The 25814-nt window shown below is 37.8% G+C and overlaps 1 protein-coding gene across 1 annotated transcript in view; it reads left to right on the top strand.

The window, feature by feature from the left end:
* The window catches only part of NEK1 (NIMA related kinase 1), a gene marked incomplete at both ends in the record, with an annotated part of 144046 nt that overhangs the window by 58592 nt on the left and 59640 nt on the right, over nucleotides 1–25814 (top strand). The window contains 4 exons of the mRNA XM_080710226.1: nucleotides 7870–7953; nucleotides 8381–8464; nucleotides 9439–9516; nucleotides 9953–10048. Coding sequence (XP_080566352.1) covers nucleotides 7870–7953; nucleotides 8381–8464; nucleotides 9439–9516; nucleotides 9953–10048 — 342 coding nt within the window. The remainder of the gene's footprint in view (nucleotides 1–7869; nucleotides 7954–8380; nucleotides 8465–9438; nucleotides 9517–9952; nucleotides 10049–25814) is intronic.

The following is a 25814-nucleotide window of genomic DNA, read 5'->3' as shown; positions in this document are numbered from 1 at the left end:
TAGATACCCAAAACAATCTCGAAGAAGAACAAAGCTAGGACATGTATATTTTCTGATTTCAAACCATATAAAGCTAAAATAATTGAAACAGTGTAGTACTGTTCTAAAGGCAAATATATAAACTATTGGAGTTAAATAAAAGCTTAAAGATAAATTCTTCCATATATTGTCAAGTTATTTTTGACAAGGTTTCCGCGAACATTTGGTGGTAGAAATAATAATCTTTTAACTAAATATTGTTGAAAAATAATAATTACATGAAAAAGAATAAAATTGGACCCTTACCTAACACATATACAAATATTAAAATAGATAAAAGACCTAAATATAAATCTTAATACTATAAACTTTTAGAAGAAAATCTGGGTCATAAAACCTCACAACACTGAAACTGGCAGTGATTTCTTGGATATGATTTCAATGGCACAGGCAACAGAAGAGTATACAAACTCCCTAAAAAATAAAAAAATATTGTATATCCATACACAATGTAAACAGAGTTAAAAGTTACTGATAGAATGGGATAAAATATTTCCAAATGCTATATCTGAAGGTATATTAATATTCCAACTAGAAATCCTAAAAATTAGCAACAATAAAAGCAAACAATACAATTTAGAGATAGGTAAAAGACTAACATAAATAATGAATCTCCACAGATAACCAATCTTAGTTGTCTGTTGGATGGAAAATCTTATTTCTCTGGTTCTGGTGTGTGTTACCTATTTCTTCTTTGTAGTTAATCTCTTTGAGTATTTTCTCTAGCGCTGGTTTTGAAGACATAAATTCCTTCAGTTTCTGTTTATCGTGGAAGCTTCTTATTTCACCATCTAATTTGATAGAAAGTTTTGCTGGGTAGGAAATTTTTGGCTGGAAGTTGTTTTCTTTCAGAGTTTGGAATATGTTACTCCAAGCCCTTCTGGCTCTCATGACTTGGTTTGGGAAGTCTGGAGTGATTCTAATTGGTTTGCCTCTGAATGTCACTTGGCCCTTTGTTTTTGTTGCCTTTAAGATTCTCTGCTTGGCTTCCACATTGGTCATTTTGACAATTATGTGGCGTGGGGATCCTCTTCTCTGATCCTCTCTAACAGGGGTTCTATAAGTTTCCTGGACCTGTGTATCAACCTCTTGCTCTATGTTTGGAAAATTATCTGCTATTTTTCCTTGAAAAGATTGTTAATCCCTTTAATTAAAAGAAGGTTTCACCTTCTTTTCTCTCCTCTATTCCAATTATTCTTAGGTTAGCTCTCTTAAAATGGGCCCATATTTCTTCAATGTCAGATTCCTGCTGTTGGATATTTTTTTCTAGATTAGAAACTATGCGTTCATTTTTGGAATGATCATCTTCTAAGAGCGAGATTCTGTTCTCCATGTGGTCTAATCGGTTGTTTGTACTTTGAATTGAGGCCTTTACTTCATTAATTGCATCCTTTATCTCTCTTTGGCTCTCTCTGAATTCTTTTCGAAACACCTCTATTATTTCTACAGTTATTTTCCTGATTTGATCTTCCAAAAATCTCTGAATTTCTGTTTTATCAGGTTCTGATGTTGTGGGGTTGTGGGCATTCATTGCTCCATTGTTATTCCTTTTTCCCATGATTTCGGAAGTTTGTGCCTTCTCTGGGTTCTTCCCTAGGTCACTACAACTTCAATTAAGGTGCTGTGGATCTCGAGTCTGTGGTATCTCAGTCCCCACTACTCCTTTACTGGGTTGTATCACAGAGTCTCAGACCCAGGGAGTCAATCGAGGCTGCTTTAGACCATGGGGGGTGCCAGGTTGGGCGTTCTCCTATGGTGTAATATCTCTGCCACCACCACTCCCCCACTGGGTCAAGTCCCTGGGAGTACAGTACTGGGATTTCTCCTCTAGGGGCTGCAATTTGACTCACTGTTGAGTGCGCAGATGGAGCTGTCGTGGACTAGGTGAATTCGCTACTGCTGCCGCCACTTGTTGCAATATGGCACTGCTGCTACGCCCTCGGCCGTGAGGCTGGCGTATTTCTTCTCTGTTTTTGAACTCCACTCTGAGTCCCTGCAGGGTGCGCTGAGCCCAGCCCCTGGGAGCTTTAGCTGTTCCCTGCGCCGAGAAATCTGCCGAATCCCGTCTGGCTGTTCCACAGCGGCTCACCTCGGCTCGCTGTCCGCCGCTCCTCTCTGAAGTTTGGTGGGCTGTTGAGTGCGTTGGTCTGGTGCCGTCGGGTGAACTCGCCGCTGCCGCCAGCAGTAAGACGCTGCTGCCACGTTCTCGGGTGTGAGGCCGGCGTATCTCCTCTCTAGTTTCTGGGCTCCGTTATGAGTTCTCTTCCTCTCTGGAGCCTGGTGCTGCAAGGCAAAATGGCGCCCGCCGCTTCACGCCGTGGCTCCGGCTGCAGCACTGCGGTCTGACTTCTGGTGTCTCATTTTTCCAGCCCTCTTTTCTCTGTCCCTTAAAATTACATCTTTTGTTTCTCTGCTGATGGTGTTTTCTGGCTATGAAAGGCGCCGATTCTGTGGTAATAGAGATTGGTTGTTAGCGGGGCTCGTAAGCCCCGTTTTGCTCCGTCGCCATCTTCCCGGAAGTCTCTGCCCTAGTTTTAGATGCTGATCTTTTGCTAGTCCTTTTATTTCTTTCCTTCCAGCCCTAGATTTTTTTAATGCATCTTTTTTCAAATATTTTATTGGTGCATTGTAGTAATACATCTTAATGAAGTATAAAATGGTAAGGCATACATGCACACATTACTCATTAGCCCTTACCCAGTTCCCACCCTATTTCCTACCTCTCCCTCCTTCTCATGTTAGGTTTAGTGATTGAATTTGATATGTTTGTTAATGTACATCATGTTCATTAGAGAATTTTCCTCTTCCTCCCCTCCCCTCCCCCTCAGTTAGGTCATCTTATTTGCTCATCTAGAGTTCCTCCTGTGACCCATTTTCTTCCTAGCTTCTGCATATTAGGGAGAATATCTGATTTCTTAATTTTTGTGATTAATCTCACTTAGCATAATGTTCTCCATTTCCATTCATTTCTCTGTAAATGATGTAATTGTTTTTAATGTATCTTTTACTGGAAGTTTCAAAGTGATCTTTCTAAAACAAATTGAATACAAAACTCATCTGCAGAAATTTATTTAGTGGCTCTTTATTGGTTATAAGGTAAATTTTAAACCCTTTATGTAGCACAAAGTTTCTGCCTTTGACTTTTTAACCTTTTGAGGGTTATGAGGACAAATCTGCTCCAACCCTCTTTCCTTCTTTCTTGTGGTTGTTAGTAATCTTTGGCTTTCTTTGGTGTGTAGAAGCATTAAACACCAGGCATGTCAAAACATTAGCTATGAAGCTGAGCACAATGGCACATGTCTATAATCCTAGTACTTGTGAGGCTGAGATAGGAAGATTGTAGATTTGAGTACAACATGCAAGACTCTTTCAAATTTAAAAAATAAAAAGGACTGGAGGTAGAGCTCAGAGGTAGTCCTCCCCTTGAATCAATAAATAGCTATCAAAAATAGTTTTTGCCCCATTTCAGAACAGATGGCATAGATTCACTTTTCCTTTATCCTCTCTAAATACAACTAAATACCCTGGAAATTACTTAGCATAGCCATGGCAATAGCAATCTAAATGCCAACTAGAAGGCAAATTGGATAAGGACCTCAGTACTTGAAGTATGGCCCTCTGGATTTTCTTATTTTCCCTATATCTTAGACTAGTGACCAGAGAGTTCAACCCAGGTATTCTATAGACGTAGACAAAAAACAGAACAAGAAAAGCCTGCTATCACTTACCACCAAAGGACTGGAGAAGGGAACCCCATCAGAGATGGGGAACCTCATCAATTTCTACATGCCAGAGCCCTCATGAGCAGTCCAGTGGAGGGCAGCAGTGAAGCCTCAAGTGTTCACAGCTGGGGTAGAGGTGCTTGCCTCTGAGAGCAGTTTAATCCAGAATTTGCAACAAAGCCCTGGGCCATAGCCCCCCCCCCCCACACACACACATATATACCCTCAACAAGTACAGCACTACCAAGTGATTCTACCTACAGTTTCAGTATATACAAAGCTGTGTGTCTTCATGTGCTCCAACTAGTTACACAAGGAAGCCAGCCCAGTGGCATTTACCTCCACCTTCAGGAAGTCTCCCAGCAATAGCAGATGGCCCAGGAAAGTAACCTCCATCCTCATAAGACAGCACCAGCAGGGCCTGAGCAAGAGCTCCAGCACCCCCAAAGGAGGAACCAGATCACAATAGTATTGCAAGTGCTTAGAAAATCAAACTGCCTTTGGAACTAAAAGCAGAAAATTTTCCATGACTATCCATGGCAACTTTGTCTGTTTGTTTTGTTCATTTATTTTTAATTGTTTCACACAACTTTATATTTGTAATAGACCAGAACTCAAAACCACCCAAATGTTATTCAGTAGGTGAATGGATGAACTATACCCCATACCATTATATCCATACCATGAATACTACTCAGCAACAAAAAGGAATGAGCAGTTGGTGCAAATTCCTTGAATGGGCCAGAGAAAATATATCTAGTTAAAACAGTCTTTGCAATGTGATCTGTTTAACTCTCTATTTAAATAAAAAAATTCTATGCTATCTGTTCTTTGAAAGCTTTTTGGAAGATCTTTGCTTAGAAATAAAATCAAAGCTGAAAAAAGAAAACAATCAGTCTTGAGAGGATACATATTATGTGAGTTCATAAATATAAAATTGATGAAATATGGAAATGGAGCACAGATTTACATTTGATCTCAGTTAGGGATGAGAGTGGTAAATGTGGCTATGAAATGTTAGGATAATGAAACAGTTAAGTAGCTTGATTATGGGATGGTTACATAAGGCTACATAGATGATAAAACCACATAGCTACACATGCACAGACACAAATGTGTGCATGGAGAACTATTGAAACATATAGAATGTGAACCACTGACCTGGTTTTCATAGTGTACTACAGATTTGCAAAACAAGAATATTAGGAGAATTTTATTTCTGTCTTTCTCTTAGTCTAGTTCAAGCTAAAAAGATCTTTAAGCTTTAAACTCAAATTGTATTGATCAAATTCCATGAAAGGAAAACGCAGCCTGTAGTTATACTCAGCTCACCACTACCCACTCTACTACAGCTCTGTAAATACTTCTAAATATCTTTCAGAATTCACCTCCTATCTTTGCTTAGCAAAGTTTACTCCACAGTATAACATATAAGATTAGGTGGAAAATAGGAGATTAGAAATAAGATGATAAGTTAGGAGAGTCTTCAGAAATTCAGGTGTCAAAAGATGACATTCTGAGGTATGTATACTTAACTCCCCAACTCCCTGACCTATATCCTAAAAACTGAAATAACTGGTAAAATAATGTCAGGACCTTCTTGAGGAGGGGGAGAAACTGAGTAAGTGACAGCCTGTGTCAGGAGGAGAAAGGCAGGGCACACTGTGAAGTAATTTTGTTGTTCTGTCATAACCCTGAAGAGGTGGTATTGTGCTTAGGCCTAGCAAGTTTAAGTAATTTCACTCAAAGTAACTTCACCCATGGTGTTTCTATGGCATTGACAAAAATAGAAGTGGTGAACTTTAGATTCTGTAATCCATGTTCTTAACTGTCATGGTATTCTGCCTTCCCACATTATAATATACTCTGATAAGGATATGGTGAGAGTATATATAAACAGCATTGTAAGCCAGAGGATGTATACTTAACTCACTAAAAAAAAGCTCTGGCAAGTCTTTCTAGGTGGATATTTGGCTTGAGTTTTACAAGATGAGTAGAATTGTCTGTGTTTAAGAAGACCAGTGAGATCACGATAGTCCACAGAGCACAAGTAATTTTTGTGGCTAGAATTTAGGATTTATGATGAGCAGTGGCAGAGGTAAAACTGGAAATAGCTAGCTCACAAATAACTTGATCTGCTATTCAACAAAATGGATTAACATCTGAAGATAATGGAAACCATTGAAGGATATATTTGGAATTTGATATGAAAAAGAATTTTAGAAAGTTTACTCCAGCTGAGCATGGTGGTGCATGTGGGTAATCCCAGTACTCAAGAGGCTGAGGCAGGCAAATCATAGGCTTGAAGCCAGCCTCCACAGTTTAGTAGGCTCTCAGTATCTTGCTGAGACCCAGTTTCCAAATAAAAATATGTAAAATAGGTCTGGGGGTGTAGCCCGGAAATAGAAGGCCCCTGGGTTCCATCGCCAATACCATAAAAAAAAAAAGTTTACTCCAAAGTATAACATATAAGATTAGGTGGAAAATAGGAGATTAGAAATAAGATGATAAATTAGGAGACTCTTCAGAAATTCAGGAGTCAAAAGAAGACATTCTGAGGTAAGGCAAAAATTAGAGCTATTAGGAGATAGATTGGGGAATTTGACAATGATTTGCAAATGGTAAGAGAAGGATAACTACCAGTTTGAAGATTTAGGTGGCTGATCATGATCAATAACTGAGCGAGGAATAAGATCACGTAGTAAAAAGAATCATTTAAAAAGTCAGGATTATAAATTGTTTTAGGTAGCTTTGTTGCAGAAAAATGGAGTGTCTAGATGTCAATTTAATAAAGTCTATAAATTTTGTAATTAAAAAGGTTAACCGGGCATGGTAGCACATGCTTGTAATCTCAGCATTCAGTAGATCAGTGAGGCAGGAGGATCACTGTTCAAAGATAGCCTAAGCTACTTAGTGAGGCCCTTTGAAAATCAGTGAGACCCTGTTTCAAAATGAAGAATAAAAAATAGGGCTGGGAATATAGCTTGGCGGTAGAAGGCCCCTGGGTTCCATCCTTAGTACCACCACCAAAAAAAAGAAGAAAAAACAAAAGGGTTATAAGGTTTGGTTTTGTTGTTGTTGTTTTTGTTGTTGTTGTTGTTTTTTTTTTTTTTTTGGTGCTACTGGGGATGGAACCCAGGGGCCTTCTGCCTCTGGGCTATACTCCCAGAACTATTTTATATTTTATTTGAAAACAGGGTCTCTTAAGCCAGCTGAGGCTGGCTTCAAACCTGCGCGATTCTTGTGTCTCAACCTCCCAAGCACGGGGATTACAAGTGTGTGCCACCATGCCTGGCTGTTTTTTATATTTTTATTAGTGCATTGTAATTATACATCATGGTGAGGTTCAAAATGATACAAACATATACATGTGTTGTTTTGAGATAGAGTGTTGATATGTTGCCCATCTGCCCTCAGTCTTTTATGTTCAAGTGATGCTCCTGTCTCAGCCTCCAGAATAGCTGAGTATGAGGTTGATTTAGATTTGGAAATTGGGATGAAAAGAGAAGAAAGTCCAGAATGAACCTCTAGAAAACATTAACATTTAGCAAGGAGCCAAGAAAAAAAAAACCTGCGAAGAATATTGACGATCAGGAGAGAATGTTGTTATAAATACTCAAACAGGAGATTGACTTGCTTTTTGAACATGTGAATTGTAGACATTTATTTGGTTTCTAGCTGGGCCTGGCAGTACATGCCTGTAATGCCAAGGCGTGGGAGGCTGAGACAGGAGACTTGCAGGTTCAAGGCCAGTGTGCAGTGACTTAGAAAGACCATGTTTCAGATTTTTAAGAAAGGTAGAATGCCCTGGGTTCAGTCCCCAGTACCATATATGCACTTACATGCAAGCATTCACATACATACACACACTCTCCCTGACATAGGCACAAAAACACCTGGTTTCTTTTTTGAGTAATTATATTTGTGGTTTAAGTGCCACCTTCTCACTGAATGTGTTTGATATAAGAATGCCAGGATTTGGTATTAGAGTTTATGAGCTAGAAATGGTCAGTATTTATCAAAATAAAGTGGCACATGGATATTCCTAAGTAAGATGGTGATGTAGCCTTAGTCATTTTATAAACTTAGTACATTAAATGATAAACAGGGAATCCTGCAAAACCTGGCAGTTATGTATGGAGGCAGGTCCAGCTCTTCAAGAGGAGGGAAACCAAGAAACAAAGAGGAAGAGGTATGCTTCCCGCATGCTCGCTACCTCCATTACACAGCCATTTTTCAGTTTATTGCCTTCTTTTCTTGCATGGTTTAAATTCTTAACAATTATTTGAAAATTTTTTTAGGTCTCTGGGGACCTTAATATATTTTGACTGACATGCCGTGTCATAATTTTGCACCATAACTATTGTCTTCTGCGTTCAATTTCTTTTCTTTTGATAAAATTAAATTTGTGATTATAATGTATTTCTTTTCAGAAATAAGTTGCTCTAAATTAAATACTTGAAAGCTAATATTACATTTCCATTAACCATATTTCAGAACTTTTATTTCTTGTGTACAGATTAACACTTTTCCTTTAATTAAAAGTTTCCTTAGCAGTAAAAATGTTGACAGTTTTTCTTTTAAATGTGTAATTTGGATGTCTTTTTTCCTCTTTGTAGGTTTATCTAGCAAGACTGAGGCAAATAAGACTACAGAATTTCAATGAGCGCCAGCAGATCAAAGCAAAACTTCGTGGTGAAAAGGTAAGTCAAGAATCTTTTTTTTCTTTCTTTTTTTTGTTACTGGGGGTGGAACCCAAGGGCTTTTCTACCTCTGGGCTATACTCCCAGACCTGTTTTATACTTTATTTAGAAACAGGGTCTCACTAAATTGCTGAGAGCCTCACTAAGTAGCTGAGGCTGGCTTCGAACCTGTGCGATCCTCCTGTCTCAGCCTCCCAAGCACTGGGATTACAAGTGTGCGCCGAATCTTTTTTTTTTTTTTTTTTTTTTTTAAGTACATGAGGACTGGGGCATAGAGCACTTGCCTCACGTGCATGAGGCACTGAGTGTGATAATAGATTATAATAGATTCATTATTACTAATTCAAATAATGAATTATAATAGATTAAAATGTAAAATGCTGTGCTAGTAACAACAACAAAAATAAATAAAACTGATAAGGAGAGTGAAAGTCAAAAACCAGAAAACTATATGTAGAGATAAAGTAAATCTTATTTATATAAATAGTTAAGACCATTTATTCCAGAGGAATCTGAGAGAACAATACAACTAGTGTCCATTAAAGGATGAAAGTGCATTTTACACCTCTGTGTGTGTGTGTGTGTGTGTGTGTGTGTGTGTGTGTGTGTGTGTGTGTGTGTTGGGTGTGTGGGTAGAGGGCAGTTACTGGGAATTGAACCCAGGGGCATTCTAACTGAGCTACACCTCCAGTCCTATTTTATTTTTTATTTTGAAACAGAGCCTCAATAAGTTACTGAGGCTGGCCTTGAACCTTTTTTCCTCCTGTCTCAGCCTCCCAAGTATTGGGATTGCTGATATGTGCCACCAAGTCTGGCATATTCTTCTCTTTATTTAGTTCCCCACAATTATAGCTTTGGGGAAAAAATAACACTGAACAATGTTCCGTTTTCCATTTTTAAATGTTAGTTCATTCATCTTATCCAGAGCTTGATGGCTCTACCCTAAGTGGTGTGTTTGTCTTCTTATTTTGTAGAAAGAAGCTGATAACCCCGAAGGACAAGAAGGAAGTGAGGAGGCTGACTTGAGGCGCAAAAAAGTTGAGTCATTTAAGGTATAGACTAGAAATGATAACTTAGAGAAAACTGAAAACTGACGTCAAAAATCACATTAAGTTTTGCATAGCTAGATCACTTTACTATCTTTAACTTTTCTTACTTCTTGATCTCTGAAAAATAGTTTTTCTCTGTATATCAGATTTATGAAAAGCAATTAGATGAAATCATGCCATAAACACATAAAATTATGACACAAAGTAATCTTAAAAAGGAAAAATGCTAACTTGAAAAATGAAATATGTAGTTGGTTCAAGGTGCTGGGGATCTAGAGTGAACATGTTTTTATTCTGTAACCACGTGTGTGCATGGGTATGCGCGCACGCACACACGTCTTTGTTGGCTAATAAGTCATTATCTTTACAGAACTGGGTGAGAGGGGAACCAGATGCCCCCTTTTTGATAACTACTTTGTGGATTTTTTTTTGTCTGCAGGCTCAGGCAAATGCACGTGCTGCTGTACTAAAAGAACAGCTAGAACGAAAGAGAAAGGAAGCCTATGAGAGAGAAAAGCGAATGTGGGAAGAGCACGTAAGCTCTCGTATATCTATAGGGATGCTATTTTAGGGTTTGACTTGAGGTGAAAACTGTTTTTTAATTTTATGTTTACATACTACCAAGTCGCCAATCAAGTCCCAGCATCATGTAATGACTACATCTCCCTTCTGCCACTGATTTATAATAAGATTTATTAAGCTCTCATGTATACTTGAGAGTGGATCTACAGCATATGGGCATCAAGCTGCATTTTTTTCTGGGCTTTCTCCTCTGCTCGTTTCACCAGTACTTCATTGTATTATAGATTTAGAGTACGTTTTAGTTTCTCACAAAATTCTTCAATCATTTTGCCTGTACTGTCCTTTTGATATTTGTTTTACTTGATCACATGCTTTTTCTTTCCAGATAAATCTTAGGGCAATTTTGATTCCTGTTTTTAAAATCCTGTTAAAATGCTTATTGATACTATATTTAACTTACAGATAAATTTAAGAATTGTATATTTATAATAGTTTTATCCTAGAACACATTGTTTATACATTTATTCATTGTTTCTTTTATATCTCTTAATATAATTTTTATAATTTTAGCACATATCTGTTCTATTTCTGAACGTTATTTCTAAATAGTTAATAATTTTATTTCTGATTTTTTTGTTGGTGGTGATGGTGTTATTGTTATTACTAGAGTTGAACCCAGCGACATTCTGCCTCTGAACTACATCCCATCTGTTTGTTTGTTTATTTGTTTGTTTGTACTGGGGATTGAACCCAGGGGCATTCAACTTCTGAGCTACACCCCTAGCCCTACTCTATTCTTTATTTTGAAACAGGGTCTCACTACGTTGCTGAGGCTGTCCTTGAACTTGTTATCCTCCTGTTGCAGCCTTCCTATTACTGGGATTATAAGCATGTACCACCACACCCAGCTTAGTTATCATTTTGAAAAAAGGACTCGCTAAGTGCTGAGATTGGCCACAAACCTGCAATTCTCCTCTTGCAGCCTCCCGAGTACTAGGATTACAGGCATGTGCCACTATACCTGGCTTCTATGTCTGTTTTTAAGAGTTTTTTTTTTTTTTTGTCTTTCCTTTCTTCCTTCTTTCTTTCTTTTTCTTTTGTGTGTGTGTATGTGTGTTGCTGGGATTAAAACCTAGGGGCATTCTTCTACCTCTGAACGGTACCCCTAACCCTATTTTATTTTTTATTTGGAAACAGGGCCTTGCTAAGTTGCTGAGGCTGGCCTTGAATGTTTGATCCTCCCTCCTGTCTAAGTACTGGGTTATAGACATGTGCCATCATGCCTAATAGGTTTTTATTATTAATAAAATGTTCCTAATATTTGGAGAAATTATAGGTTTTTGCTTATCTCTTATTCCATGAGTTTTCTTGTTCCACCAATTTTTAATTTTCTGGGTTTTGACATGCAGCTATGTCATTGGCAAATAATTATTATATACATCATAATCCCTCTAGTTTAATATGTATAGTATGCTAGGTACATTATAACCACTGTATATGTGTTGCTTTGTTTAATACTTACAACCTTTACAAAGCAGATAAAGAGCCGGGCGTGGTGGCGCATGCTTGTAATCCCAGCATTCGGGAGGCTGAGACTGGATGATCACGGTTCACGGACAGCCTCAGCTTAACTTAGTGAGGCCCTCTGCAATTCAGTGAGACCCGGTTTCAAAATAAAGAATAAAAAATAGGTCAGGGGCTGTAGTTCGGAGGTTGAATGCCCCTGAGTTCCATCCCCAGACCCGCAAAAAAAAAAAAAAAAAAATAGGGCAGGGGGTGTAGCTCGGAGGTCAAATGCCCCTGGGTTCCATCCCCAGACCTGGGGGGGAAAAAAAACAGCAGATAAAGAAAGAATAAAAGAGCTTTATGCAGCCCCATTTCCAGGAAGGACAGAACAAAGATTTGAGCCTGAGTCTGCCCAGTGTCAAATTTTGCAATATTTCCTACTTTTTATAAGTTGTGACTTTTAGTACTATTTTGCTTCTTATTACACAGTCCAGAAATCCTAATACAATAATAATAGAAATAATAATTCTATTATTATCTTTAATGAAAATGGTTATAGCATTATATGAGGTAAAATAGTGAGGAATAATAGTTTGACATCTCTTTATTTATTTGTTTATTTTTTGTGTGTGTAGTACTGGGGATGGAACTCAGGGGCTTTCTACCTCCAGGATACACCCCCAGACCTATTTTATATTTTATTTGGAATCAGGGTCTCACTAGGTTGCTGAGAACCTCACTAACCTGTGCTATCATCCTGTCTCAGCCTCCCAAGTACTGGGACAAGCGTGCACCACCACACCCGACTTTCTTTTTGAACATTTTATTTATTTATTTATTTATTTGTTGTTGTTTTTGTAGGGGGGGGGTCTGGAGATGGAACCCAGGGGCATTCAATTCCCGAGCTACATCCTCTGCCCTATATTTATTCTTTATTTTGAAACAGGGTCTTACTAAGTTGTGGAGGGCCTCACTAAGTAGCTGAGGCTAGCTGCGAACTGCAATCCTCCAGTCTCAGCCTCCCAAATGCTGGGATTCCAAGCATGTACCACCATGCCCGGCTGATAATTTTTTATCAAAACATATTTTGTAATTTTACCAAGTGACTAGAGTATACCTGTTAATGATTATATTTCTTCTTGATCTACGCATTGATATAATAGCTAGGGAAATTCTTATCAGGTCCCCAAAGAGAAAGAATTAATTAGCTACAAGAGAGTGAATGAGTCAGAACTTTTAAAGTCAGAAATAAGACTAAGAGATTTTCAATAAATTCCCTTTTTTCTCTTCAAAATAATTTTAGATGATAACTATTCTGAGTTCTCTACTTTCTGCTAGTTATGTTTTTTTTCTTTAGTTTCAAAAATCTAAGAGTGGAGAACTACATTTCATCCTCTTCTCCCTTTTTTTTCCTGAACTTTAGACTTAGCATGAACAAAACTTGAATAATGAAACAGTGCAACCATTATGGAGATCAGTATGGAGGTTTCTAAAAAAAAGTAGGAACCGAATCACAACTTTTTGTTATTTTTCTAAAAGAATTTAAGTCAGAATACTATAGCGATACATGTATATCCATGTTTATGTCAGCACAAGTCACAATAGCCAAATTATGGAACCAACGTAGGTCTGTGTCAACAGATGAATAAGGAAAATGTGGTGTACACCCACCATGGAATTTTACTCAGCCTTAAAGAACAAAATGATACCAGTTTCCACAGAATGGATGGAACTGGAGAATATTATGCTAAGTGAGTCAGCCAGCCTCAGAATGTCTAGGGTTATATGTTTTCTCTCTTACTTGGAAGCTAGAGAGAAAATAGAAAACAAAAAGGACTTTAAATAAATGAGGAGAGAGACCAGTAGGACAGTGGAAGAAGATTGGGGGAGAGAGGTTGAGAGGGGAAAACGGAGGATTGAGGAAGGAAACAGTTCAAATAATGTTATGTCTACGTACGACGGTTTCATCACCAATCGCACAAATATGTATGGGGAGAGAGGAGAGGTGCAGGATAGAGTGCAAAAGGGATATGTGTACTTCTGTTTCTGTCAATTTGAATCTCACTATGATATATAATTACAATGCTCCCATAAAAGTACTTTATAAACACGATGTAACTAGTCAAAATACTGGATCATTTTCTTCATGAACTTTCTTATTATTTACTAAAAATATTTAAATGTTAAAATCTTGATGTTTCCAAATTTTTTACAAGCATGAATAGCCTTCCTTTATTTGTATATGAACCAAAGACCTGAAGTATTGTGCTGCTTATTAGTTAATATATTTATCTAGATACTCTGCTTGTTAAGCTGTCAGAGTAGTAATGGATAAACCCTTTAAAATCGTGTTTCTTAGCCGGGCGTGGTGGCGCACGCTTGTAATCCCCGCGCTTGGGAGGCGGAGACAGGAGGATTGCGCAGGTTCGAAGCCAGCCGTGCTGGCATAAGAGACCCTGTTTCAAAAATATAAAATAGGTCTGGGAGTGTAGCCCAGAGGAAGAAGGGCTTCCAGGAACCCCAGTACCACCAAAAAAAAAAAATCTTGTTTCTTATTAATCATCAGTGTTACTAAGCCCAGAATGTGTCAGCTAAAGGGAGTAGTTTTTATATTGTATAGTTTCAAATTTTCTTATAAACACATACACATTAGAGAAAAAATGAAATAAAACTAAAAGTAATAGATATGACATAAATTAATAAAAATAGTTTAGAAAAGTTCTCCATTTTTCCCATGAGTAATTGTTTTTGACCTACTGATCAAACTTTTGCCTGGCTTTAGATTACTCTGCTGTTTGAACCATGTTTTTTTTTTTTTAATTCATCATAATTACAACTTTTTTTTGGTGCATTGACTTCATACATCTTAATGGGATAAAAAGCTTGTGAGGGTATACATGCACACATCACCCATTAAATCCTACCCCCTCCCCATCCCATTCCCTTCCCTTCCCTTCCTCCAGGCTTGCCTTAGTGATTGACATCGATATGTTTGTTTAAGTACAGCCTGTGCTTTAGAGAGTCCCCCCCCCATCCTCTCAGCTAGGTTGCCTTGTTTGCTCCTCTATAGGATCTCCTTTTCACCTGGATGAACCATGTTTTTAATCAGTGTTTCTCACTTCTCCTTTTTTTTTTTTAGACAAAGAGTAGGGCATTTGTATGAAACTAAGGTAACAAATCACTTTTTCCCTAAAAGAAAATTTTAGCAATCAAATTTGTCAGAAATAGAAATAATTTTTCTTTATAAAGCTGATGATTTCTTGTCTTACTTGAATCCCTTTCAAACCTCACCTGATTTGTAAAACAGTTGTAAACTTACTTCTGGTGACATATACATACAGCAGTTAGGAATAATCTGCTTTAGTTCTCCTCGAGTTATATCTTCAGCATAAGAAGCAGAACCATTCTAGCTCATGGTGATTTGCATAGTGGGCAAGGACTGTATCAGAATGAGTCAGTATAAAACTCCCTGTTATGTTGTTTTTTGAGTTAGCTTTCCTTATTATTAGCCTCCTGCTATTACTCTTGTGTTCTAATGATAACATTAGCCTCCTGCTGTCATTCAGCTACGTTACCACCACTGCAAGCTTTAAGGACCAGTGCACCCTCATGGTCTTTAGTTTAGTCTTTGATAATCCATTTTAACATTCTACATAGCCCATGAAGGTGGTTTGAAATTATTTATCTATTCAAAATATGATGAGTTTTATGCTCAGTACAATTCAGCCCTATTTTTAAAATGTCAGCTCTTGTGCAAAATGACATGGGGTATCAAAGTATTTAATTGTAGTCTGCATAGCATTGACTATATGATACCTAGTCTTGGAGACTGGTTCAGCTACTCTCTGTCTACTCCCACCCACACAGGCTATGTTTTACAACTTTTATAGTTCACTTGCCTTACTGTGTTATGTGTTTCTGCAGGGTAGAATGAATATATGTGTCTTAATTCATTCTGTTATTGACAAGTGGGATAGCGCAAATATCAAGGAGCTGTTTCTCTTACTCCAGTCTTGTAGGATGTACTTGACTGACTCAGAATGTTTTGCTTCCAATAGCTCAAGTTAATACACTTCAGAGAACCCAAAGCATGAGCTTTGTCATTGCTTATTTCTGAAAATCTGCTCTTGGTAGGCTCAAATGTGGCCCACACACTTAAATGTGGTTTTAAGTACATCTTGTATAATGGTTTTCTAAAGAGCAATTCTCCAAACAGACTTTCTTTTTGTAGCTTTTTCCTCATTTTCCTACTCACTCAACAAAAACAAAACCACCATCCAAGAGTTAGTGTAAACATATATGTGTTCATTTAGTAGGCACATATGTAATCTATTGGGTTGACTGCCCTTTTTTTTTACCTTCTTCATTCTTGTATTGTAGTTTCTCATCTATAAATGGTTCTTTTTTTAAAACTTACTTATTAGGCCAGGCATGGTGGAGCACGCTTGTAATCCCAGCTTTCAAGAGGCAGAGACCGGAGGATTGCAGTTTGGGAACAGCCTTAGCTACTTAGTGAGACCCTTTGCAACTCAGCAAAATCCTGTTTTGAAATAAAGAATAAAAAATAGGGCTAGGGTGTAGCTTGGAGGTACAATTCTCCTGGGTTCCACCCCTGGTACCACAAAAAATAAAAATAAAAACTTTACTTCTCATTTAAGTTATGATAGCATGGGACTACATTTGCTTTTTTTTTTTTTTTTCAGTACTGGGGTTAGAGGGCCTCACTGAGTACCTGAGGTTGACTGCAAACCTGCAATCCTCCTATCTCAACGTCCCAAGTAGATTACAAGCATGTGCCACCACACCAGCTACATATTTCTTAATATCAGTTCCGGCCAACATATATTTGGAAGTCTGTTTCTTCTTTAGGTCAGCAACTATATTTTGGACAGTTCCTTCTTTATTGCATTTAACCCTTTCTTGCACATTTTATTTCTATTTATACTTTATACTACTTTTCAGATTTCCTACATATGCTTATGAGGCTTCTCCTAGGATGGATGACCTCCCACTTTCTGGCTACTCAGAATAGACTTATTTTTAGTCTTGCCATCACTCTCATCCAGAAACATATCTTGAGATACATTTAGAACCATGCTCCCTCCCTCAAGTGTTACTGGTCTTAAGGTAGTTCTAGGGATCTCTACATGATATATTTATTTAACATCCAAGGATTCAAGTATATCATATAGAATCAGGAGTCCAATTTTACTGAAGGCCCCTGTTTCAAAGCCTCTCCTCTGATGATCTTTTTTAGCATTAAAATAACTTTCCCTAAGCAACAGAACAGAAGTTATACAGGTGGTGATTGTAGTGATGCTGGGGAGGGGAGTACCTCTGGAAGCACTGTTAGGGTTGATATTCAACAAACACATGCATTTTCCAAATTATGTCAAACAGTGACTCAGCTCTGAGTTCTTTATTATATATCATTTTTACTGGACAACTACACAGTAGCATAGTTCAGTTTCTTCAAATGACCATTTGGTGCTACATCCCCAGCCCTATTTTTTATCCTTTATTTTGAACCGGTCTCAATAACTTGTGTAGGGCCTCACTAAGTAGCTGAGGCTGGCCGAGAACCTCCAACCCGCCTATCTCAGCCTCCCAAATGCTAGGTTTACAGGTGTGTGCCACCATGCCTGGCCTTTTTGTCTTTTGAATAAACAGTTTAATCCATTAACATATGGGATTATTATTAACAGCTAAGAAGCTAGTTTTATCACTTTTAATTTTTTCTCATTGTCTTGTAGATCATTTGTTCCTTTTTTCATCTTTTATCTACATGAGGAACTTTCTAGTAGTTTGGGCCCAAGGAGCAGGGTTGTTGTAGAAGTAGCACTGGCAGGGGTCTGAGGAAGAGGGTGTGTTCCAGAAACTCAGTCCCTGAGGAGCAGGGCACAACTGCAGTTTGAGTTCTAGTACTAACAGGACATAGTAGCAATTTGGGCACCAGGCAAGGAGGCACTTCATAGTGGTTACTCTAGGGTGATAAGACACAGCAGTGATTTGGCTCTATGAGGCTGGAGTGCAGCAGCAAGAAAGCCCCAGGAATGGCAGAGCACAGCTGTGGCTTGACCCCAGGGGGGAAGAAGTAGTACAACAGTGACTTCACCCCCCAGGGAGGTAGAGGGCCACAGCTGCTCAGATTCTGAGGAGCTAGTCCAGATACAGGAAGGCAAGACATTGCATTCGTTCAACCCAGAGGGTGCTGTGACACAGCTCAGCCCAGGCTCCTTTCCCTGAGTGTTCAGTGACATGTCATGGGGCACCTAGAGCACAGCCCCCAGCTAGGCAAGAGACCCTGACTGCAGGGAATAAGGCATTGGGTCAGCTCAAGAGACAGGAAGGACAGCTTTTTGTTTGGGCCAGGGATGTAGGTGAGCATATCTGCTCCTCTGGGCTGAGGCTCTGAGCAGTTAGAGAACAAGACACAGCAGTAGTTGGGATGGAGGAGATGGAGCACCTCTGAGGCAGGTTCTTCCTAGAGTTAAGGAATCAGAGCAGGTGGCTGGGGAGTGGTGCTATTATAGCAGAGCCTCAGGGATGAAGGGATGTCATAACTACTGGTGCTTGAAGCAGGTCAAACCCAAATAGTGGCCACAGTTTCAAGATGGCCCAGCAGAGCAGGATCTGGGCCGCAGCTGACAGCACACCACATAGGCTCCTTATCTGGTGTAAAACAGCTGTGGGCACTCCAGAAGGCTTCCTAAGCTGGGCTCAGGATCTGTGAGCACTTCAGAACTGCAGTAGAGAAGACTGCGGGTGTCCACAGAGGTAATAGGGTGGTCAGGGGCCTCCGGCTCAATTCATCGCTGCAGGGAGAAGTCCTCTCTTGTTCTAGGCTGATCCTGTCAGGGTATGGGGAGGAGAGGCAAGGTGTGTTCTTCCTTTTCTATGTGGCCAGCCTGTGTTTCTGTGCTCCAAGGGTCCTGCCATTCTCTTACTGTCTTCTGGCACTCTTCTTTAGTCATTGTGGTCAACATACAGTTTGTTGTTTTGGCTTTCTTTTTTATGGGAAAGACAAGCTTTAGGCACCTCTAGTCAGCCATCTTGTGTATATCACCCGTCTCCTTTCATTTCTTTTTTTTTTTACTCCCATCCCTCCTCTCTTCTTTTCCTCAAGAGTTAGTTTCTGTTGCATTCAACTGAATGGTCTTAAGGAGTCCGTCATGTAAAATGTTCAGCATGGTCCCAGTGAACAGTAAAGCAAATTTATTGGGAATTGTGTGGCTCATCATTTTTCAGAGGTGTGCACAGAGAAATGTTCAGTAAACATTTACTTAGTGAATAAACAAATGTGGTGGAAATGAGGAAAATGAGGCTGAAAATCAAAAAACCTGATTTCTAGTCTTAGCTCTACTAATTAGTTAGCCTGTTTTGGACTGGCTCAATGTTTATGGGCCTTAATTTCCTCATGTCTTAGATGAAGGGCTTGATCTCGAGTGTTGCTCTATCTAAATTGCCTAGAAAAAAAAAGTCTTTATGATGTAAGTACTTAAGTCCAGCTAATGTACAACAAATAGATTAGTTATTTCACCAAGAAATTATTTAAAAAGAAAGTCTAATAGAGCGTTATCTAGATTTTGTATGGGGGACTTCATATGTCTACATTTACTTATTGACCTTTACTCTTAACTCAGGAGTTGCGAACCTGGTATTCAGAATTGGAGTTAGCATTATTAAACTCTTTAAAATATTAATTAAAAGTTTGGTTATATGTATGTTGGTACATTTTCTTTAATAAAACCTTGTATCTTGAATTCTCAAAAGTATATTTGAGCTAACAAAGGGTAAAAATTGCTATCTTAATTATTCAGGTTCTTTGGTACTATAAACCAAATTTTATATAATTTTCTTTTCAACACATTTAATGATGAAAATTATAGTGCCAAAAGGGATTAAATATAGAGAATAATGTATGATGAAAGGTCTGTTTTTTCTTTTTTCAAAATTATATAGTGTTGCCTTTCTTAGCCATTGTGTATGTTCATTTGCTGAGTGCCTTTCTTAGCCATTATGCATGTTCATAAGGAAGATAGATTTCAGTTTTTTTAATGTGCTTTTATTGGTGCATTATATTCTCACATCATAATGTGAATCATGTTGACAGTTACATACATGTACACAGCACTTGGTGCCTCCCCCACTGCCTCCCCATCTTCTCCCTTCCCAATACAGAGTTCTGAGATCAACATTGGTATTTTCACATAAGTACACATAGCTGATGGTAGTAATTCTATTATGACCTCAGTCCCCCCCCCCCTTAGACCACCTCCCTGGCTCCACTGAGGTTTCTCCTCCATTATCTGGAGTTCCTCTGGTATCCCAGTTACTCCCTAGCTTGCACATTTTAGAGAAAACATGTGGCCCTTTGTGTGACTGGCTAATCTCACTTAATATAATGTTATCCAGGTCCTTCTATTTTCTTGCAAATGACATAATTTGTTCTTTATTGCTGAGTAAAATCCTGTTGTGTCTATTTCTCATAACTTTGTAATCCATTCATCTGTTGATGGACACCTAGGTAGGTGCCATAATTTGGCTATTGTGAATTGTGCTGCTATGAACATGGATATGCATGTATTTCTGTAGTTCTTTGATTTGGGCCCCTTTAGAAAGATACTCAGGAGTGGTGTAGCCCAGTCATATGGTGGATTCATTCCCAGTTTTCTGAGGAATTGCCACACTGATCTCCATAACATTTGAACTAATTTGTAATCCCACCAACAATGTAGAAGAGTTGCTATTTCCCCGCATCCTCACCAACATTTATTGTTTTTTGACTTCTTAATGACTGCCATTTAAAAGGGTAACAGTGAAGCAGTAGAACACAAGACTTGGCTGAGCGAGGACCTGTGTTCAGTCACCATACTGCAGATAAATAAATGAACATGCAAGCAAGCAACGATACCAAAATTAAAATTCAGGCCAGGCGTGGTGGCGCATGCTTTTAATCCCAGCCTTTGGGAGGCTCAGACCAGAGGATCTCGGTTCACAGACAACCTCAGCTACTTAGTAAGGCACTCCGTGACTTAGTAAGACCCTGTTTCAAAATAAAGAATAAAAAATAGGACAGAGCATGTAGCTCAGAGGTCGAATGCCCCTGGGTTCCATCCCCCAGACCCGCAAAAAAAAAAAAAAAAAAAAAAAAATCAGTAAAAAGTAGAATGATAGACACTATATTTTGGGTAGACCAGAGATAATATTTTCAATATGATGGGTTTCTTTTAAATTGCATTTAACTCTCCCTTGTATGTTTCACATATAGTTCTTTTTCTCCTATTTTTCAAATTTTCCACAGAGATCTATAAGGCTTCCTTTAGGGTGGATACACTTCCCACTTCTAACTTTGAGTTCTTATTCTTAAATGTTCTTATAAAAGCATTATAGCAATGCTAGTTCTAGAAGATTGTTTCACATACAAACACTTTTATACTACAAGTTGAATATCCTTTATCTGAAATTCTTGGCACCAGAAATAATGCAGATTTCAGATTTGGGGGGATTTGTGATACCTGCTTGTATATAATGAGAGATCTTGGAATGGGATCCAAGCCTAAACACAAAATTTATGTTTCATTCAGATTTTAATGCACATCCATGATGGTGATTTTATACAATATTTTAAATGATGTTGCATTTTTTTTTTCAGTGCTGGGAATGGAACCCAGGAGCATTCTACCTCTGAGCTACACCCCTTGCCCTATTTTTTATTCTTTATTTTGAAACTCATTGATTTGCAAAGGACCTCACTAAGTAGCTGAGGCTGGCTATGAACCCAAATCCTACTGTCTCAGCTGCCCAAATCCTGGGATTACAAGCTTGTGCCATCATACCTGGCTTGCATTTTTTACTGGAACCCATCACATTCGATCAGGTGTGGAATTTTTCACTTGTGGTGTCATGGCAGCTCTCAATTGGTTTTAAAATTTGGAGCATTTTGGATTTTCATATTAGGAATGCTTAACCTGTACTGATTCTTCAAAGAGAGGAATTGGGACATTAAATACAAATTTGACAAAATTTGGCTTTGATATATTTTGTGTGTGTGTGTGTGTGTGTGTGGTACTGGGGGTAGAATCCAGAGACTTTCTACCTCCAGACTACACTCCCAGACCTAGTTTATATTTTATTTGGAAACAGGGTCTCACTAAATTGCTGAGAACCTCACTAAGTAGCTGAGGCTGGCTTTGAACCTGCGTGATCCTCATGTCTCAGCCTCCTGAGCATGGGGATTACAAGCATGCGCCACCACACCCAGCTGCTTTGATATATGTGTGTGTGTGTGTGTGTGTGTGTGTGTGTGTGTGTGTGTGTGTGTACATATATATATATATATCTCCCCCCCCTTTGGTGGTACTGGGTTTCCTGGAAGCCCTACCTCCGGGCTACACTCCCAGACCTATTTTATATTATTTTTATTTGGAAACAGGGTCTCTTAAGCCAGCAAGGCTGACTACGAACCTGCACGATCCTCCTGTCTCCACCTCCCAAGCACGGGGATTACAAGCGTGTGCCACCATGCCTGGCTGATATATTTTTTAGGCTGTATAAAACCAAGTGTGAAATTACTCTATATTCAAAATATGACACCAGGCCATTGTAATACTTTTATAACATATATTAAATCCTTAGTAGTAAGTCAGCATATAGAGATAAAATAGTATTTATTGTTCTGTTCCTTAACAGTAGGTAAACTAGGGCTGGAGGTGTAGCTCAGAGGTAGAATGCCCCTGGGTTCCATCCCAAGTACTGCAAAAAAAAAAAAAAAAAAAAAAAAAAAAGATAAACTGATCGTTTTGTTTATTATAAACCTGGCCTCACATTTTGGTGAAATTTTGAGTTTTGTCATTTGGTGGCAGTGCTGGTTAACCTTTGAGCACATAGTAAAATTGACACATTAAATGGAAACAGTTTTATAGTGATAATTAAAAACCTTTGTAAAGATATAAGCAATGTAGAAATTTATGAATGTTTAAATTTATGAATGTTAGGAGAAAATGGCTAGGAGAAGTAAAGCTCCTAAAGTGTTGTTCTTGTTTATGTTGTTGTTGTTGTTGTTGTTAAAAACCTGACCCAGGAAACTTTCAGGTCAATTTTTTTTTTTTTTTTTTTTTTTTTTTTTTTTTTGGTTCTGAGGTTCCTGGAAGCCCTTCTACCTCTAGGCTACACTCCCAGACCTATTTTTCATATTTTTATTTGGAAACGGTCTCTTAAGCCAGCGCGGCTGACTTTGAACCTGCGCGATCCTCCTGTCTCTGCCTCCCAAGCGCGGGGATTACAAGCGTGCGCCACTACACCCGGCTCAGGTCAATAATTTATTCCTGTTGCAAGCGTTATATTTAAAGCTATAATTGAATGCTCACTTTGGCAGAACATATACTAAAACCGTAACGATACAGAGAAGACTAGCATGGCCCTTGTGCAAGGATGACGCACGAGTTCAGTATCTTGTATGAGGAAAGGGAGTGGGGGAACTGGGGGAAAACCCACCAAGTGCAGTGTGCATGTAAATTATGAACTACATTATGATGTGAGATACAATCCACCCATAAAAGTACAGAAACTAAAATAAAAATTGATGGAATTATGAAATACTGCTAAGAGAGGGGTAAATATAAATTTAGCTGTGTGATCAATTTTATTTAAAAATTTATTTCTTCTGTTTTGTGGTACTAGGGATGGAACTCAGGGGCATTCTACCTCTGAGTTATACCCCCAGCCCTATTTTCTATTCTTTATTTGAAACAAGGTCTCACCAAATTGCAGAAGGCCTCACTAAGTAAGTAGCTGAGGCTGTCCTTGAACCACGACCCTCCTGTCTCAGCCTTCCAAGTACTGGGATTACAAGTGTGGTCACCATGTCTGGCGTGGTCTTTTTTGTTTTAAGGTTATATTTTTATCTTATATTTTATTTTGAAACAGGGTCTCACTAAGTTGCTAAGAATGACTTTAAACCTTTAAGTCTCAGCAACTTAGTGAGACCCTGTTTCAAAATATGGAAAAGGCTGGCAATATAGTTTAGTGGTAGAGACCATTTTTAATAAAAGCATACATAACTGAAGTATAATTAGTTGCAGTGGTGAGCTTATGAGTGATTTTTTTCTTACATTTTTTAATATTTCTGTTATACATATCTGCTCAGTAATTTTAGAAATGGCTTTTAAGATGATGTTTATATACATGAGTAAATATTGTAAATTGAGAAAAGTTGGTATTTACTCTTTAGTGAAATTGGTTAAATCTGTATTATCTCTCTTGTTTAATTATTCAATTAATACTTTTTTGTACTTTAAAAGTCTTAGTTTTCTTTCAATTCATTATAGAAAGTATTTGACATGGAGGTTTTTGTTTCTTGTCAGTTTTTATGCCCCACAACCTCCTTAGGCAATCAATGCCTTAATTTAAAATTGATCATGCACAGATGGGAGGATTTTGTTTTCTATTCTGCATTCCAAATATCAAAAACTTGCTTTCATTTTGTCAGAGACTAGAACCAAACTTTGGTGTTTAAGTCAAAAAACTATTTAATACAAAGTAAAATAATAATTGCTACTATTTATTAGATCCACATCTGTGTGCTTTACAAAAATTATTTCAGTTGATCCTTATAAGGAAACAATGAGTACTATATCCCCATTTTAAAGAGAAAGTTTTGAAGTTCAGAAAGGATGAGAAATAATGAAAAAGCACAGGACTTTTGAGAGGTTGAGGATCTGAGTTTACAAGTATCCTACTTCAACTGTAATTTGTGGCCTCCTTGAACAATGAATGGCCCTTCAAACAACTTCTACTCTGTGAAGGCTACTCTCATTAGCCCTGTTCCTGGCTCTACACACTTAGTTCTGTCTTTGTTTTTTGTTTTGTTTTCTTTTACCTCAGATCACTTAACACACATTTCTATAGTTTTATTTCTCTGTAGCATACCAATTGATTTATATATTCCTTTTTCTAATTTATCATCCTGTAAGAGAAATCATTGAGTCTTGTTCATTTTGGATATTCATTATCTGGAATTCTGTTTGGCAAGAGTAGGTATTTAATACATCTTTTAGTTTGTTTATAAATTAATTTTATCAAGTAATATGACTTTTCTCATTAGAATAACATATTTTCATGTATTGAAGTAATATTTTCATGTATTGAAGTAGCAGAAATAGTTTCTTTAAGATAATTTGTATAGTACAGTTGAGGTTTTAAAAATGTTGCTGTTGTTCAGAACAGTTTTTGTTAGGAGTTTCCCTAATGATTCTAAGTGTCTGCTCAATTTTTTTAGAAATGACTCTTAATTTTTAAAATGACAATATATTCTAAAAATTCTACTCTTCTGGGCAATATGGGAGCTTGTTTTTATTTCTTCAGAATTTATGAAACATTTGAATATGTATTCTGATGTAATAAAACAATTATAAGAGTTTTAAAAAATTTCACCATAATCTTTCAAGGTTATAATACTTGGTTGTGTGAGCTCTAGATACTTTAGAAGTTATTTATAGTCACATCTTTAATATTTTTATTGGTGCTTTACATTCCCACATCATGAAGTAATTCATAGTGATGGTGACATACATGCACACGGCACTTGGTGGGCTTTCCCCTGCTCCCCCCCCCTTCTCCATACAGGGAGTTTTGAGGTTGACTTTGGTATTCTCTCATACGTACGTAACATCAGTGGAAGTGATCTTAAACATTAGTGTACTTTTTCAGTAATTTTGAGCTATGAAACTAATGGTTCCATCTTTTTTTAAATGAAATATATATTGTTATAAAAAGAAAATCTAGAAGTCTAAGTAACAGAACTATATTACTACTTTTTTTAGGAGATGCTCAATAAATATTTTGTTTGAAGTGTATACACTTCATAAAGTCTTGTTTACTGGTTGGAGGAAGAATAAAAGTAAAGGGAAGACTAACTGCCATGATACTATTTGCATAAGTTCCACTTCCTCATATTTGTTAAATGTTCAGATTCTTAATATTGTTTAGAGTTTAAGAGTGAAGATAAAAGCAAACACTTAAATGAATATAACATAATATTTTCAGTGAAACAAATTTTGCCTACACCTGTCACTTCTTGCATTCTCATTCATGTTGACATTTTTATAATAAGGGCTCTTATATTGGGTGATTGATGTTCAATCCTAAAAGAAGTTCTACCAAAAGTTGCAAAAATTTCAAAAGCATTTCTTTTTGAGGTGTGTGATTAATAAATCACATTTATTCTTCCCATCAAATGTTGTAATGGATTAAAAGTAAAATGAGAGAACTAA

This window comes from Muscardinus avellanarius, assembly GCF_963383645.1.
Source record: "Muscardinus avellanarius genome assembly, chromosome: 14".
NCBI lineage: Eukaryota > Metazoa > Chordata > Mammalia > Rodentia > Gliridae > Muscardinus > Muscardinus avellanarius.
Note: the sequence above shows the minus strand (reverse complement) of the source record. Positions and strands in the feature narration are given on the sequence as shown.